The sequence below is a fragment of the Oncorhynchus mykiss genome, chromosome 2, assembly GCF_057628025.1.
Source record: "Oncorhynchus mykiss isolate SJ-2025 chromosome 2, ASM5762802v1, whole genome shotgun sequence".
Taxonomy (NCBI): domain Eukaryota; kingdom Metazoa; phylum Chordata; class Actinopteri; order Salmoniformes; family Salmonidae; genus Oncorhynchus; species Oncorhynchus mykiss.
Genome location: NC_143023.1, coordinates 72,000,053 through 72,013,816, shown reverse-complemented (window position 1 = coordinate 72,013,816; position 13,764 = coordinate 72,000,053). Strand labels below are relative to the sequence as shown.

The following is a 13,764-nucleotide window of genomic DNA, read 5'->3' as shown; positions in this document are numbered from 1 at the left end:
CAGATAATTTGATGGCATTCTGCCATATTTAGTGACATTATATAATTGTTTTAATCTGACATGTTATGATAATCCATTCTCCTATTTTATTTATTTCAGGAACCATTGAAGTTAGAAAAATGGGCTGAAAGAAGAATACCAATGTTTTGATATTTGAAAAAATGTAAGTTTGTGAAGGTATTTTATGAATATTAATGATTTAACCATGAGTGTTTAATTAAGCTAGTATTATTCTCCTTACTGTCATATAAGACTTACCAATAGGTTGGCCTGTTTTCACTTTTGTATTTGTATTTTTGAAGGTTTGTCATCCGGATGGTCGACCATATTTATGACTAGGGGGATTGGAATGACCAAGACTTGTAAGTATAAAATGTTTCCTTTTAATTAAAGACTGAGCAGATAATAAAACCTGACTGCATGACACATTTAACATTAAATGCATGACACACAATAACATTAAGGGAAATAAAATGTTTAATGTGAAAGATGATATGGAAGTGTTTAATAAACCTTGTATCCTAAAACTAGTACATTGTAACAAAACATTTGCATTATGTACACACTTGGCATTAGTCTGAGCCCGTTCAATATTTGAAAGAAGAACAAAATAAACACAAGAAAGTAGTCACGATACCAGTATCTCGATACTACAATACCAGATTTTCCTTGGCAAAAATGAAAACACAAAGCAGACTTAACTCTAAGCTCCTTAACCTACTTTTGACAAATATTGTGTTCTATAGCTTGCAAAATAAACTAATGCGACTCTGGGTGGCGTCAGTCATTTTCCTCAAGAAATGTAGTCTGCTTCATGTTTTATTTCCTTTGCTTTGTTACTTCCTTATAATGGTATCGTGACAATATAACAAGAAAGAGTTGATATGATTTGTCCCCAAAATGTTTTACGTATAAGTGAACACTTGCCGGCACTGTTATGCTCGTTGTGGCCACAAGGGGGCAACATAATTCACTTACGTTTAGCTCGTGGTGCTAACATGATGTTGCTTCAAAGCTGAGAGTGTTCCTGTTACGTTTGCCATTTGTGACTTATTTTCGAAATTTGATTCAGGATGCATATGGTTACATTGCAGTGCACAAGGTTTCTGTTAAGTGCTTGCAAAATGTGCTGTTTATCCTTTTGGGGAGAACTGTAACTGACATCCATACATCAGAAGGGGAAAATAGCTAGCTAGGTAATGGGTAAATGTATGATCTCAGACAATTAAAGAACACAGCAGATTACAGGTATTTTTAAAATATGCCTATTCATCTGGCTCAACTCAATCATGCCTAAGCCTAAAACGAATGATCATGAAAGTCTCCGTTCAAGTGCTCCTTGGAAACTAGTATTTACAAGTTTTTGAAGTTGCTATATGACTTAAGCCTGATGTTCTTTAGAAGTCGGGATGAATGAGATGAGTTTATGTAGTAAGTTTTATACTAAGATGCTAGCAAATAAGCTAGCTAAAATTGCTATAAAAAGTAGCTAGCTTGCTAATGTTGACAGATGGTCAAATTAGCTACATTAACAATCAAGAAGATGCCATTTTAGTATTCTGTTCATAACAATACATGTTTATCATAATTATTGATAATACACAAAATTCATATATTTTGACCATCTTTAAATTGTTTCAAAATGTGAAAAGTAATATGTCATAACTTGTAAACTGGGGTTGCAGAATTTAGTAATTTCATCTTGGCGAGTCATCTAAATGTAAAATAATAAAAAGTTGGAAACCAATATTTTTTTGCTAGCTGACACTGCTTGACCGGAGTATACAGCATAGCTCCAAGAAACCTGAGGTGACATTTTGGGGAACATATCTTTGGTTTGCATTGACTTAATCCAAGCTAGATTTTGAATTAATTCCAGAGTTGACCACAACTCATGGTCTGTTGTATTTGTTGGTCACCTAATTTCACTTCTTATCCCTAACAGAATCAAGGCCTGAACTGTCATTCCCTCCCAATGAAATAAGAAGACAGCTATGTGTAAGTCATGTCTTTTGATCTGTGCTGTAACAAATGGAATGTTTCTTCAAATATCTGCTATAACACTTTCAATACTGTACTAAATCGATTTCTTAAACATTTTTACCTCTGTTGCATAATATTGAAGTAAAGGTTGTGATCTTTAGCGCAAATAACAATCCAGAGGTAGGTCTATTTATTGGTAATGGTAGTAGGGTTCCCAGTTATATATAATTTAGAGCAAGGATTGTAACCAATTGAGATCAACAGAGATCTACCACCATGGAATTGTACATCATCTTCCAGTATTATTGAAAGATGTGTATTCCGGTAAAAGTTAGAACACTTTAGCTAAATCAGTTTAAAGTTGCTCATCTCTCCCTTTTGGTATAAGAAGCCTTGTACAAGGGCATTTTATCATATCACAATAATTCAAGACAGACTCCTCCCCTTTAAAAAAAACATTTGCATAAAATATGCCCATACTCCCCCTAGAAGCAGCATATTTTCCCTGGTAGCTGAAAGTTTCCATTCATTCTTGATAGCTTCTTTAAGAGTTCCTCCATCTTTCAAATATTCCTGGATTATTTTCATGCCTGTGACATATGCCAGCCCATCATGTACTATGATTATTCACAACTGCCCAAATCTATCCTTTAGTCTCTTTTTCTTTTAACAAAAGATTTTTCACTTCATCTCTATGGTAAGGTCAGTGTATTCTGACAATGCATAGACTATTATTCTATAGTACTCTTATTGTCTCATCTGGTATAATAAAGTAACCTAGATACTACTACCATTATGTTTGACTTTTCCAACAATGTTAGAAAATAGTGAAACTGTTATACTTAGGCCACACTGTCTTCTGTGATACATTTGGGGCGGCAGGTAGCCTAGTGGTTAGAGTATTGGGCCAGTAACAAAAAGTTGCTGGATCGAATCCCTGAGCTTTCAAGGTAAAAATCTGTCATTCTGCCCCTGAAAAGGCAGATCAGTGGCACTGTTCCCCGGTAGGCCGTCATTGTAAATAAGAATTTGGTCTTAACTGACTTGCCTAGTTAAATAAAAAATAAAAATCCAGTCTCTTTTCTTTGGTAAAATATGAAACGGGGACTAACCCTGTATTAATTAGACCCAACCCACATCTACTAATGGATTTCTGTGCATGGCCCTACTGTCCACTGAATGATAATGTCAAACTAAATATTCAACGGAAACTCAGTTTTCTTGGCAGGATCCTCCAAAAACTAACTTTGTTGTCACCTGCTGGTCAAGAACTGACATCTTGGGTCTGAACCTGCCCCTTGTTTGTAATTGCTATTGCTGTTTGCAATTGGTTCATATGAATGTGTAATCCATTTTGAGAAAAATATGGTTTTATTCTCATTCCACATGTAGATTTTATCTCTTCCTTGTTGAATCTCTGCTGGTCATGTTTGGAAATTTTGGAGGCAGGGTGCATGCAGAGGAAGCACATTTAGCATATTTTGTGCAGTTTAGCTCATGCATGATTACTATTTTTGTAGTTTTGTGTTTTGTTTACAAATCAAGCTGCAATAGTTTAGATACAACTGTAATGGTTCAGCAATGTCAGTTGTCCAAAAGTGTTGGAAAAGAAATTTTGCAAGATTATGAGATTAACTCATGCCAACGTGTACTCAATGTGATTCTGGTGGGCCCCCTAATGGACAGTTTAAGTAGTTTTGCCTAGCCTGACAGCAAAATAATAATAAACCGTATCAAGTTAATGTTATCAAATAAATTGGTAACATCTAAAGAACATGGTGCAATTCCAGAAGTAGATCACAAACCATGGCATAATTTGTTTTTCTGATAATTTTGAGAAATAACAAATTTACATGATCCACATTCAAATATAAGTTATAGTGAACGGTCAATAGTTTCAATTAACAGATGTGTTAGAACATTCCATTTGCTTAGCTTTTACTTGTGCATGCAATTTTGTTGTATTTCCTGTTTTGTCTTTTGTTTCCAATTGTTCAACTCTAAAATGTGTTGAATGGTTGCTATTGCATAATGCTACGTTCATGTGCTCTCGGAATTATCGGAAACTCAGGATTGGGATACTACTATAAAGCTCACTGAATCGCCATAATTACGAGTTTCCGACATCCAAAACCGATCACAACAAGCTCCCACGTAGGAAATAGTTGTTGTACTCCCGACTTTCCCAGTTCAGATAGTTTTGAGGTTCATACTAGAACACTTGCATTACTTTTAGTATTCCATATATTTATTCACTTCATTGTCTTCGGTTCATGTTTGAAAAGCATGAGCATTTCTGTTGGTGTTTTAAAAGCGATTAAAAAAGGCACACAATGCCATTTGGGCAAATAGGTCAGAATTCTGAAATATTTATATTTTGTCCAATCTGTTTGCAAATGACATGTTATATGTATGGGGAGCAAGGATTCAGCCCTTAATGCTCTTAGATATATTTGTATTATTATAATGTTTTTTTTATTGATTCGAATTGCGATATTTGTTACCGTATACTGCAGTAATGTACAGACATTTTAAACTTCTGGGTTTCATTACCAACTTGACTTTTAGCTAGCTATTCAGAATTGGAATCTTTTGTGGAGTTATTGATGCTATTTTGGCCCCAAAAAAATTAACCTGATGGGTTTGGACAATAGTTCATTATTAATTAAATGTAAAATATATATATATTTTTACTCATTTCATTTTTTTCTTAATTCCATTAAAGACCCAATTCTACTGGACATTGAAGTGGAGACAACTGCTTTGTCATCAAGATGGCGACTGGGATTTGGGAGCTAATTGGATTTTTGAAAAGCTGACTGCTTGGATTTTTCTGGATTTTATTTGACTGTGTCAATTGGAATTACTTAAACTTTCACATGGACTCTTGTGCTGGGGATTCTTTGGACTCGGTTGTTTGAATAGGCTATTGTAATAGTTGCTTTTACTGCATTCAATTAGAGTACTTTTCTACTTCTGTGATTTCCTAATGCGCTGTTATTTATATTAAATAAAACAATGTGTTTTCACTATTCTGACTCTTTCATTGGTCAATATGCTACTCAAGATTGTTACCAGACTATATTGTCTATTTTCTAAATGTGAAAATTCTAAATACAAACTGGTATTTTCTGGGGATTCTTAATGCATCCAGTCAGTGGAAGGGATACAATTTAAAATTACATAAATAGTGCTAGCTAGTTATTACTACCTTTACGTAGGATTGAGGGATGTAGTCGAAGGTAAACGCAAGTAACACAGTTTACGCAACTTTTTATTTTTGGAATCTTCACACCTATTACGCTAAAGTTTTTTGCTGAAGTGTTTACGTTTACTTGTCTCCATCTCGAGCATTGCTTAGCAATTTACCTTTGTGTACCACTACATCCCTGGTGGGATAATTTCCTTTCAAGTTAATTACATCATACACTTTGGGTACCATTTATACACTCTAGGTAGGACTTCTGTCCACAAAATCTGATTTGCGTAATTAGTTTTTTTTTTATACTGAAGTCAAGTTAAAGCGTATGGCTTATTGTGATTATTGCAGTCCATGGTGAAGTGGCTGGCTAATCCAGACTATTAATTAAACCAATAAAAGTTATACACTGCAGCTCTACATAATACAAAGAGTTGAGCTTTTGGCAAGAACTGAAATGGTGTCCAAGGTTCTTTGCGTCTAAAATGGCTCCTGAAGTCTTATTTCCTGTCTGAACAGGAAGTGATGGGTCTCAGTGTTTTAAATATTATTGTTCAACTTTAAACCCATCTTTGTTTCAATATGTGTCTAACTTTGTCAAATGATATCCTCTTGAAGTGAATAAACTAAATTTAAAAAAATATAAAAATGTAATATAGTTTTGCCGTTTTTATACAAAATTAAGGGGGTGGGACTTTTGGACATCACCTGAGTGTGGGGTAAATGGAAATAACGTCAATCAAAGGCAAAGCTTTCAGAGCTAGGAAGGAGCCCTAGATGGCGGATGAGCCTTGGGAAAGGGAACAATTAACTGAGCTTTCGTCAGACCTTTTCTTTTTCATGAAATCAAGCTCGAATATGACGCGCTATTAATATTTGTTTTACTTAAAAGAAAACGTGTTACTATAGTGAACAGTGAATTAGGTTTTCTGCGGTATTTAATGCGTTTTTCGTCGTGTAGATCCGTTTTGCAGCGTGTATGCGCGAGTCGTTGTTTTCTCTGCCTAGGTTTGGCAGCCATGGCGCCCCTCCATTTTTAGTGTGCTCTGTGAAGAGCTCTAGCATTTCGTCTCAGTATCACTTTTGTGAGGTTTCATTATCCTATTATCAACATTTAGTTTTTTTGTGCCTGTTTATTTTCATTCAACCTTTTTAAATGGCATTTATTTTAATTTTAATGTCATAAGTATTAAAGTCTGCTTTTGCGGATGTGAATCTAACTTCATTATACCTTCCTGTACATGGAATAGGTATGTTGACGTTTTATTATACCTACCTACAATCGATTGTTTTTTTCATTTATCACAGTTTAGGCGTCCTTTGTTTGGTGACGCAGTTAGAATTTGTGCATGTGGCTCGATCGGTGAATCTAATTGAAATACACTCAACACTTGGCTTTTTTTTTATCACAGGATGTCATCAGTTGTCATTTATTAATCGATAATGTAAATATTAATATAAATAATGCCAGTTTTAAACGTCAGACACAATGCTGATGGCTTATTTCATAACGTGAAGGTTTTTACTGTCCTCTGAGCAAAAACAATCTTATGGGAGTTTTATAATGGTCCATCCCTCTAACTTTTGACAGTCAATACCAGGACATAAGATCATCAAATCAAACGTTTTCAAGATAAAACGACGATGAAGAATAAGAATAAAAAGCAAGAAGATGAAGGTTCGACTCAAAGCAACGCATCAAGGTACGATCTTCTATATTTTCACTTTTTTGACATCTGTCTTGATTGTTTACCTTGACAAGCATGGTTGATCACCTGTGAACATATTTGCTACTTAAGTTGTCCCGATTTGTACCAGTTTCAAATCAATGACCTTGGTTTTTAATAGCCACACCCTAATTTTTCTTAGCATTTGTTACACTAAATACTGAACTTTCAGGCTCTTTGAATTACATCTTTACCCACATGTATACAAACTAGAAGTTTATGGCTTCCCCAAGAACAAATGCATGATGTCAATATGTGTTGTTCTATCGTTACATTGTAATATGACCTTGTCTTATTAGTCGATACTGCATTGCACCATTTGAACATACAATGCTTATTCTTTTTTAAACATTTTGAAACCTCTAATTTACTAATGTTAACATATGGGGCTGAGGGGAATATTCAAATTAATATCTAATGCGCATTATCATTTGTTTCATCTGCATAGACAACTAACGTTATGCAGTTTTAAAGACACCTTTGTCTTCATTTAAAACAGTTGACCACTAAAACAAATGTTAACTTAGACATTTTGGTAGCCTGAATCATAAACTATTGTGTTTTAATGAGAACTGTTTAATGTATAGTAGGCCATACAATCACTCTTGAAAGAATGTTCACAATATTTTAGTTTCTATTTGGCCTGTTGATCTATTTACCTCCTGGATATCTTGTTCTCAGAACTTCATGTGTTTCTCAGCAAGAAAGGGAAGCTCAATATTAGTTTCACTGATAGTCAGTCCTCTTGTACATTTAATGTTTTATTTCACTTTTGCAACATGTTTGTTATGTATAGCCATTTCAAATAGTTATTCAATTAGGTTTATACTGAAAGTATGTATTCACGTTAACTTATATGGGGAAATAATGTTATTGATGCCTTTTTCCATTTGATTCAGGATTATTATTGGCATCAATGAATCTCTATTTTTCTGAAGGGATCATCACATGCACACATCTGACTAACCATTGACATGTTGAATTTTGCACACCTTAGGTGTTCACTAATTTATTTATGTTGACTATGAATAGAATTTCAACTATGTGGTAATGCTCCAACTACATTTTAGATTTTATAGGACAGCTCAATAACCCTTTTAATTCAGCTGTGCTTGTGCACTAGTTTTGAAGTTTGTACAACATCAACTGTGTTGGTGATTGAGTTCCTCATAGGCTAATAGCTGTTCCATGGTATCAGAAGCTATGTGCCAAGATGGTAAACATCATGTATGGCAGATGTTTTCATGGTCTCACGGACTTAAGAATTTATTTTATTTTACAGATAAAGGTATAATCTAAAGTTGGGATTCAAATGTTTGAAATGTATTAGCTCTGTGTTGGAAACAGAAGGCACACAAAACAATGTAATTTCATCATCAATAAAATCTTCTTAAAGGACCTCATGTGCTCAGTTTATTTTGATGCCATGTGGGAGATAAATAAATCATAAATAATCAAATAATCATTCTTGCTTGCATAATCTAATGGTAGTCTTGAGTTTAACATGAGATTTGACAATATAGTTTTCCATTATATTTAAATAATTTCATACTCTGGGGGATGGTAAGTGCACATTGCTCACACCTCTGGCCTACCAATGATAGTTTTAGACTTAAGTCATGGAAGTTACTAATGTCATGTGTAGGCCAATGTATAATTAATTGGTGACTGCATATCATAATTAAAGCCTAATAGGGCCAACCTCATATTTGTCATCTATTACATGGTCTATATTTTGACATTTGGGCCAGTTTTTGTAACTTGTCAGATGTCACTGACATCTACTACAACCATAGGCTTTCATGAATGCTTCAACTACAGGCCTGGTTGGGTTGCTCAAGAGATAAGCATTGCATTTGTTATAGATTTTGTCAAATGCAAACTTTTCAGCTAACTGCCCCTAGTCCTGAATGTAATTGATAATGGGTCAGAAAAACATGACATGAAGGCATGCTGTCAACCAAGAAATGCTGTGCAAGTGCCTTTGCTGTCCTGTTGGCAGCCATTTTAGTAACATGCACAGTTAGTCTGTCCTAAAAAATCCTAATCTACCACACTTTTGACTGCTCTTGTCCTGATAGAAGATTATTTTCAAGCACATAGAAGCAAGATGCGCTGTGAGAGCAGATCACTATTAAATGTTCTTTTAAAATGTGTTGCATGAAGTGGAGTCCACTCTTAAGTCACAAAATGGCTCTTGCTTTGTGCTGCATAGACTGACTTTCTGCATTAGAACTGTATGCTCAGAACTACAGGAACTGGAACAGGAAGTGTTTCAAAGGTCAGGGGCTTGTCTTTTGAGCTGGGATTGGCTCATTCCTCACCTAGCAACCCACCAGCCTGTAGTAGTTCAGTTACATTTTTTGTCCCGCCCATGTCTGACCTAACTAAATGGAGGGAGTCACCCACTCATGCGCTTGCTTAGTCAGCAGCAGCTACATTCTCACTAGAGGAAGGGGTTTGAGCATTTGTTGCTGGGTGACTGAGTGGTGGATACATTACAATACCTTTTTAATATCACAATCCAATACCTTTTGATATCACAATAAGAGCTTATTCAAATCCTTCCCCCCTTTTTTCTTATCTGAATGTTTATATAAACATTTCATTATTAATAAGATATATAATATTAATTATAGGCTTTCCTAATTTACCCTGTAGTTATTAATTGTATTAAACTACAGAAATTATGTATCATAAGTGACTAAACAATGGTATTAAAGCATGGCTTCAAATGAAGAAATTGTTTTCCTTCGTTCTATTCTAGCAGCCGACTCCATGTCTGAACCATTCAAGGTCGTCTTGACTGTGGATTTGATCTAGAATTAGGTACCCCCTATAGTCTATTCAGGGTACTGCACATTCCATCATGGCAAATTTAACTAATGCAATGTGGGGCATAGACCGGTTTACTCCCTTGTGTAATTTGCTGTGTTTATGATGTAAGAATTACAGTTAAATAAATACACGTTGCAGTGATTTGTTCTGGTTTTCTGATTTGTTCTGGTTATGAAATTTAAATTGAATAATCTTTTTTTAGTTGCATGTAACTTTTTCAAGCTAAAGTACAGCATGAATATGGAATATTTGGTTAGATCACTAATGTGGAGTGTTTTCAATGAATCAGGGCATGGTTTTGTCATTGTTTACATACATTAGTTAAATTATGTTTGCATTGACAAATTGTCTAGGTTGTGATGTGCTCTTGAGGTGAATATTATTTCAGATCTAGATGTTATAATTGGTTGTTTGACAGAATCTCAGTAGGTGCTTCATGTTGTTTGGTTGAGTCACTGTCGGCCCTGTGTACTGAGGTGCGTTCAGTTCGCTTGAACGTTTGCTGAACGGTTTGTACTGAACAACACGTTTACCAAAACTGTCTTGAACAGACTTTTGAGGTACGTTTGCTCCCGTTTGGTAGGTGTGGCTTGAATCAATGAGTGATGTCTTTAAAGGGCAGTGGCCATACTGACAGCGTTCCCCAAACCGCAACCCCGCCCCGTTTTTCAACTGATCGTAAAGTACAGCACCATTTCTGAAATTGAACGTCCCGTAAAAACGTGCTGATCGCAGCCCTCGTGTGGCATTGGCAAACATAGGACTTATTTGGCGCCCTCTACTGTTTTACAACAGGTTATAGTTTTTTGTGAAGATTTGTAGGCTATTTTAGGAATTGAATGAATGCAAAGAGAATTTTAGTCTAGGAAACTTTTTAAATATTGTGGAAAGGTCTTTCAGCATGACAATAATAATATGCACCCCAGATTGATAACCACTGTTCTAGGTGACCTCCAGCAGGTTCTCTTGCATGGGGTTAAGTATTTTTAAAGATCAGTGTAAGAGGATTGGTTTGAGGTGGAGAGAATGGGCTTGTTATGACAAAGTTACTCTGAGCACACTATGGTGCTATGAGTCTTCGGTTTCCTCTCCACTAAAGGAATTAGCGTTGTGTGTAGTCTTTTCAGTACTACAGGAACTCTATTTAACATGTTACACATTCCGCAGCTTTTTCTACTTTGTGTTATAGGCCAAGGTCCCGCAAACTCAACTCTGTACCTCGAACTCAGGTTCCACTCTGTTTTTTTCATTGTTCCCCTCTAATCAGGGACTGATTTTAGACCCTGGACACCAGGCGGGTGCTGTTAATTATCAGGTTGAACAGACAACCAGCAGGCTCTGTATCTTGTAGGGTAATAGTTGAATACCCCTGGCCTAGGTTAACATGTCCTACATACTAAACCTAGATTCCATTGCCTGCTGCTGTGCCCTTGAGCAAGGCACTTAACCCACCACAACTGCTCCATGGGTACCCAGTGTGGCAGCCCCCTGCTCTGATCTCGTCAACCTGTATGTGTGTCTTTCATAGGGGTTGGGATGAAGCGAGAGTCAAAATCCATTAGACCTTGTGTACAATTGGATTAATAAAGTGATGCTAATTTGTTTAGCCAAATCAGTGTTTAACAATAGGTGGGAGGTCAGAGAAACTGTTCATAAAATTGGCTTTTTATTGAAAAGGAAAGTTATTGTATAGCTTCCCAAATTAAAATCACCACTATAAAAGGGTGATACTATACTGAACAAAAATATTAGTGCAACAAGTGTTGGTCCAATGTTTCATGAGATTAAATAAAGAAAATCCCACAATTTTTCCATACACACAAAAAGCTTATTTTTCTCAAATTGTGCACAAATTTGTTTACATCTAGTTAGTGAACATTTCTCCTTTGACAAGGTAATCCATCCACCTGACAGGTGTGGCATATCAAGATGCTGATTAATAAGCATGATCATTACACAGCTGGAATGTCCATCAGAGCTTCTGCCAGAGAACTGAATATCATTTTTTACATTTTTTTTTAGTATAAGTAGTACAGGAATGTTTTATTTACACAAACTCCATATTTTTGATACTATAGCAATTCGGCCTCTGAAGAATCAAACCACTCTGGGTCGGAGTCTGGGAGTCAGTCGGAGAGTGAACAGGGCAGGGAGAGGAGAAGATCGCACCACTCTGGAGAGTCCAACAGTTCCTCTGAATCTGGGAGCCAGTCTGGGTCTCAGAGTGAATCCCAGCAAGCCTCAGCAGAGGTCAACGACAAACCACCAGTTAAAAAGAGAGACAATCTGGCAGATGTAAAGAAGGTAAACAAAGCAGGGCCTGTACTCCAAACTGGTTGTATTATGTAGGGCTGAAAGGCCCTTGAAGTTTTGGAAACAAATATATTACACAACAGCGTTGATGCATGGACACTGTGCATTTTTAGAAAGAGAGTAATGCCTCAATTCAGATGGAGACTGAAAATGTCAAGGAGAAAGTGGAGGCAAAGACGCAGTGATCCAATTTGGTTTTTGATTCCAGATGTGGGAAGAGCATCCAGATGTCTATGGGGTCAGGCGATCAAATCGCAGCAGGCAAGAACCTGCTCGTCTCAATATTGGAGCCGGGGTAAGAAGTGCAACATGAAATATACTGAAAATGTTAATGTACTAAAAGCCCGACTCCACTAAAAAAATATGTTTTTCCTCAAAGGGTTTTGCACATGCAGAAGTTGCACCATCTAGTGTATATGATGTGGATTTATTGGTGTCTCATTCACTGTAGCTGCAACCCCTAACGGCAAAGCCTAATATCTCATTGAGATGTAATCAATTTCAACACATTTGCAGGGTAGCAGTGACTCAGAAGGTGAAAGTCCTAAAAGAAAAGCAACACGACAAAAAAGGAAAGAGTGAGTATTGAGATTATTTGATGTTTATTTCTTTTAATTTCAGTTTCTAAGGTATTTTGATTATTCTTATCAACTAAAATCTTATCATGTCAAGAGATAAATGTACTATATTGTGTCAAATGCTGCTCAAAGTTATGCCATTTATAATAACACAAGAAATCATTTGAATCATGATGTAGGTTAATCGTCAAAAGCAATTGGAAGTGGTCAGTTGTCTATAGCATATGTTTGCCTTACTGGCTATCCCAAAATACACTTGCTGTCATCCAATTAGACTCTCTGCTATAGTCTTGACTCACATTGTTGTTTGATCATGTACAGGTATAGTATCTAGGACTGTGGCAGTCACATTTTTGTCAGCTTGTGATTGTCAAGCAAATAACTATCGGTCTCATGGTAATTGACCATTAATTAACATAAACACATACAGCATCTCCTGGCTTCCATCTTAAAAAGTCTAATAAATCCATGTAAAATAGCCTAAACGTTCACATTAAATCCGTTATTATTTTAGTCAGGTCTAAAGAAGCATGATATGAAGAAAATGGTGTCTTATTTCAGAAGAAAAGAATAGCATACTCTGAGTTGTCTTTGTTAGGCCCTGATGTAGCTATGCCAAATGGCTGTGGGCTACACTAGTTCATTTAGCAGACAAGATTTGCTTATAATTCCGTGGCATAATTTTATTGTATGAAGAATACAATTGAACAAAGCTGAATAAAATATACATTTTCTCCAAACGATTTGAGGGAGTGTGCATGGCTATTCTGTGTTGAGCAGTTAACAAAGAAATGGGTACTCATATATGCTTAATTTATTAATGTAACTAGTTGTTCTACTAACATTGGGCTATATGTTTGGGTTTTAATACATTGTAAGGCTGCATGACTAGACTTGAAAGGCGTGAGCTCTGCTTAGTTTTTTTTGCTCAGCTTGTACATAATTTGTCAGTCTCGCATTCACAATTTGACAAGCTCTTGATAATGCGTAAAATGTCATGCTGGCATCCCCTTTGTGGCCGTAATGCACCCTAAAAAACATCTGTCTTTTGTGGCCTGGAGTGCTGCGTTCTGCCCTTCTACCAGAGTGTGCTGCACAATCTGAAGTGTCTCAATCACACAGCTTT

General features: G+C 36.1%; 1 protein-coding gene across 8 annotated transcripts in view; it reads left to right on the top strand.

Annotated features, from left to right (window-relative positions):
* LOC110495580 (ATP-dependent chromatin remodeler CHD2) overlaps positions 1 to 13,764 on the top strand; it is a 38,776-nt gene that overhangs the window by 2,469 nt on the left and 22,543 nt on the right. For 4 of the 8 annotated variants that reach the window (XR_016491023.1, XR_016491022.1, XM_090217190.1 and 1 more), the window contains exons 2-8: positions 100 to 163; positions 303 to 362; positions 1,946 to 1,998; positions 6,774 to 6,885; positions 11,826 to 12,051; positions 12,269 to 12,355; positions 12,577 to 12,638. Coding sequence is in view for 4 of the 8 variants with exons in the window: in XM_090217190.1 (XP_090073316.1) it covers positions 6,827 to 6,885; positions 11,826 to 12,051; positions 12,269 to 12,355; positions 12,577 to 12,638 (434 nt within the window). In the remaining 4 variants the exon portion in view is untranslated. Of the gene's footprint in view, positions 1 to 99; positions 164 to 302; positions 363 to 1,945; positions 1,999 to 4,708; positions 5,016 to 5,919; positions 6,433 to 6,773; positions 6,886 to 11,825; positions 12,052 to 12,268; positions 12,356 to 12,576; positions 12,639 to 13,764 lie in introns of those variants that run through there. The other 4 variants (XR_016491024.1, XM_090217193.1, XM_090217187.1 and 1 more) reach the window with 2 other exon arrangements.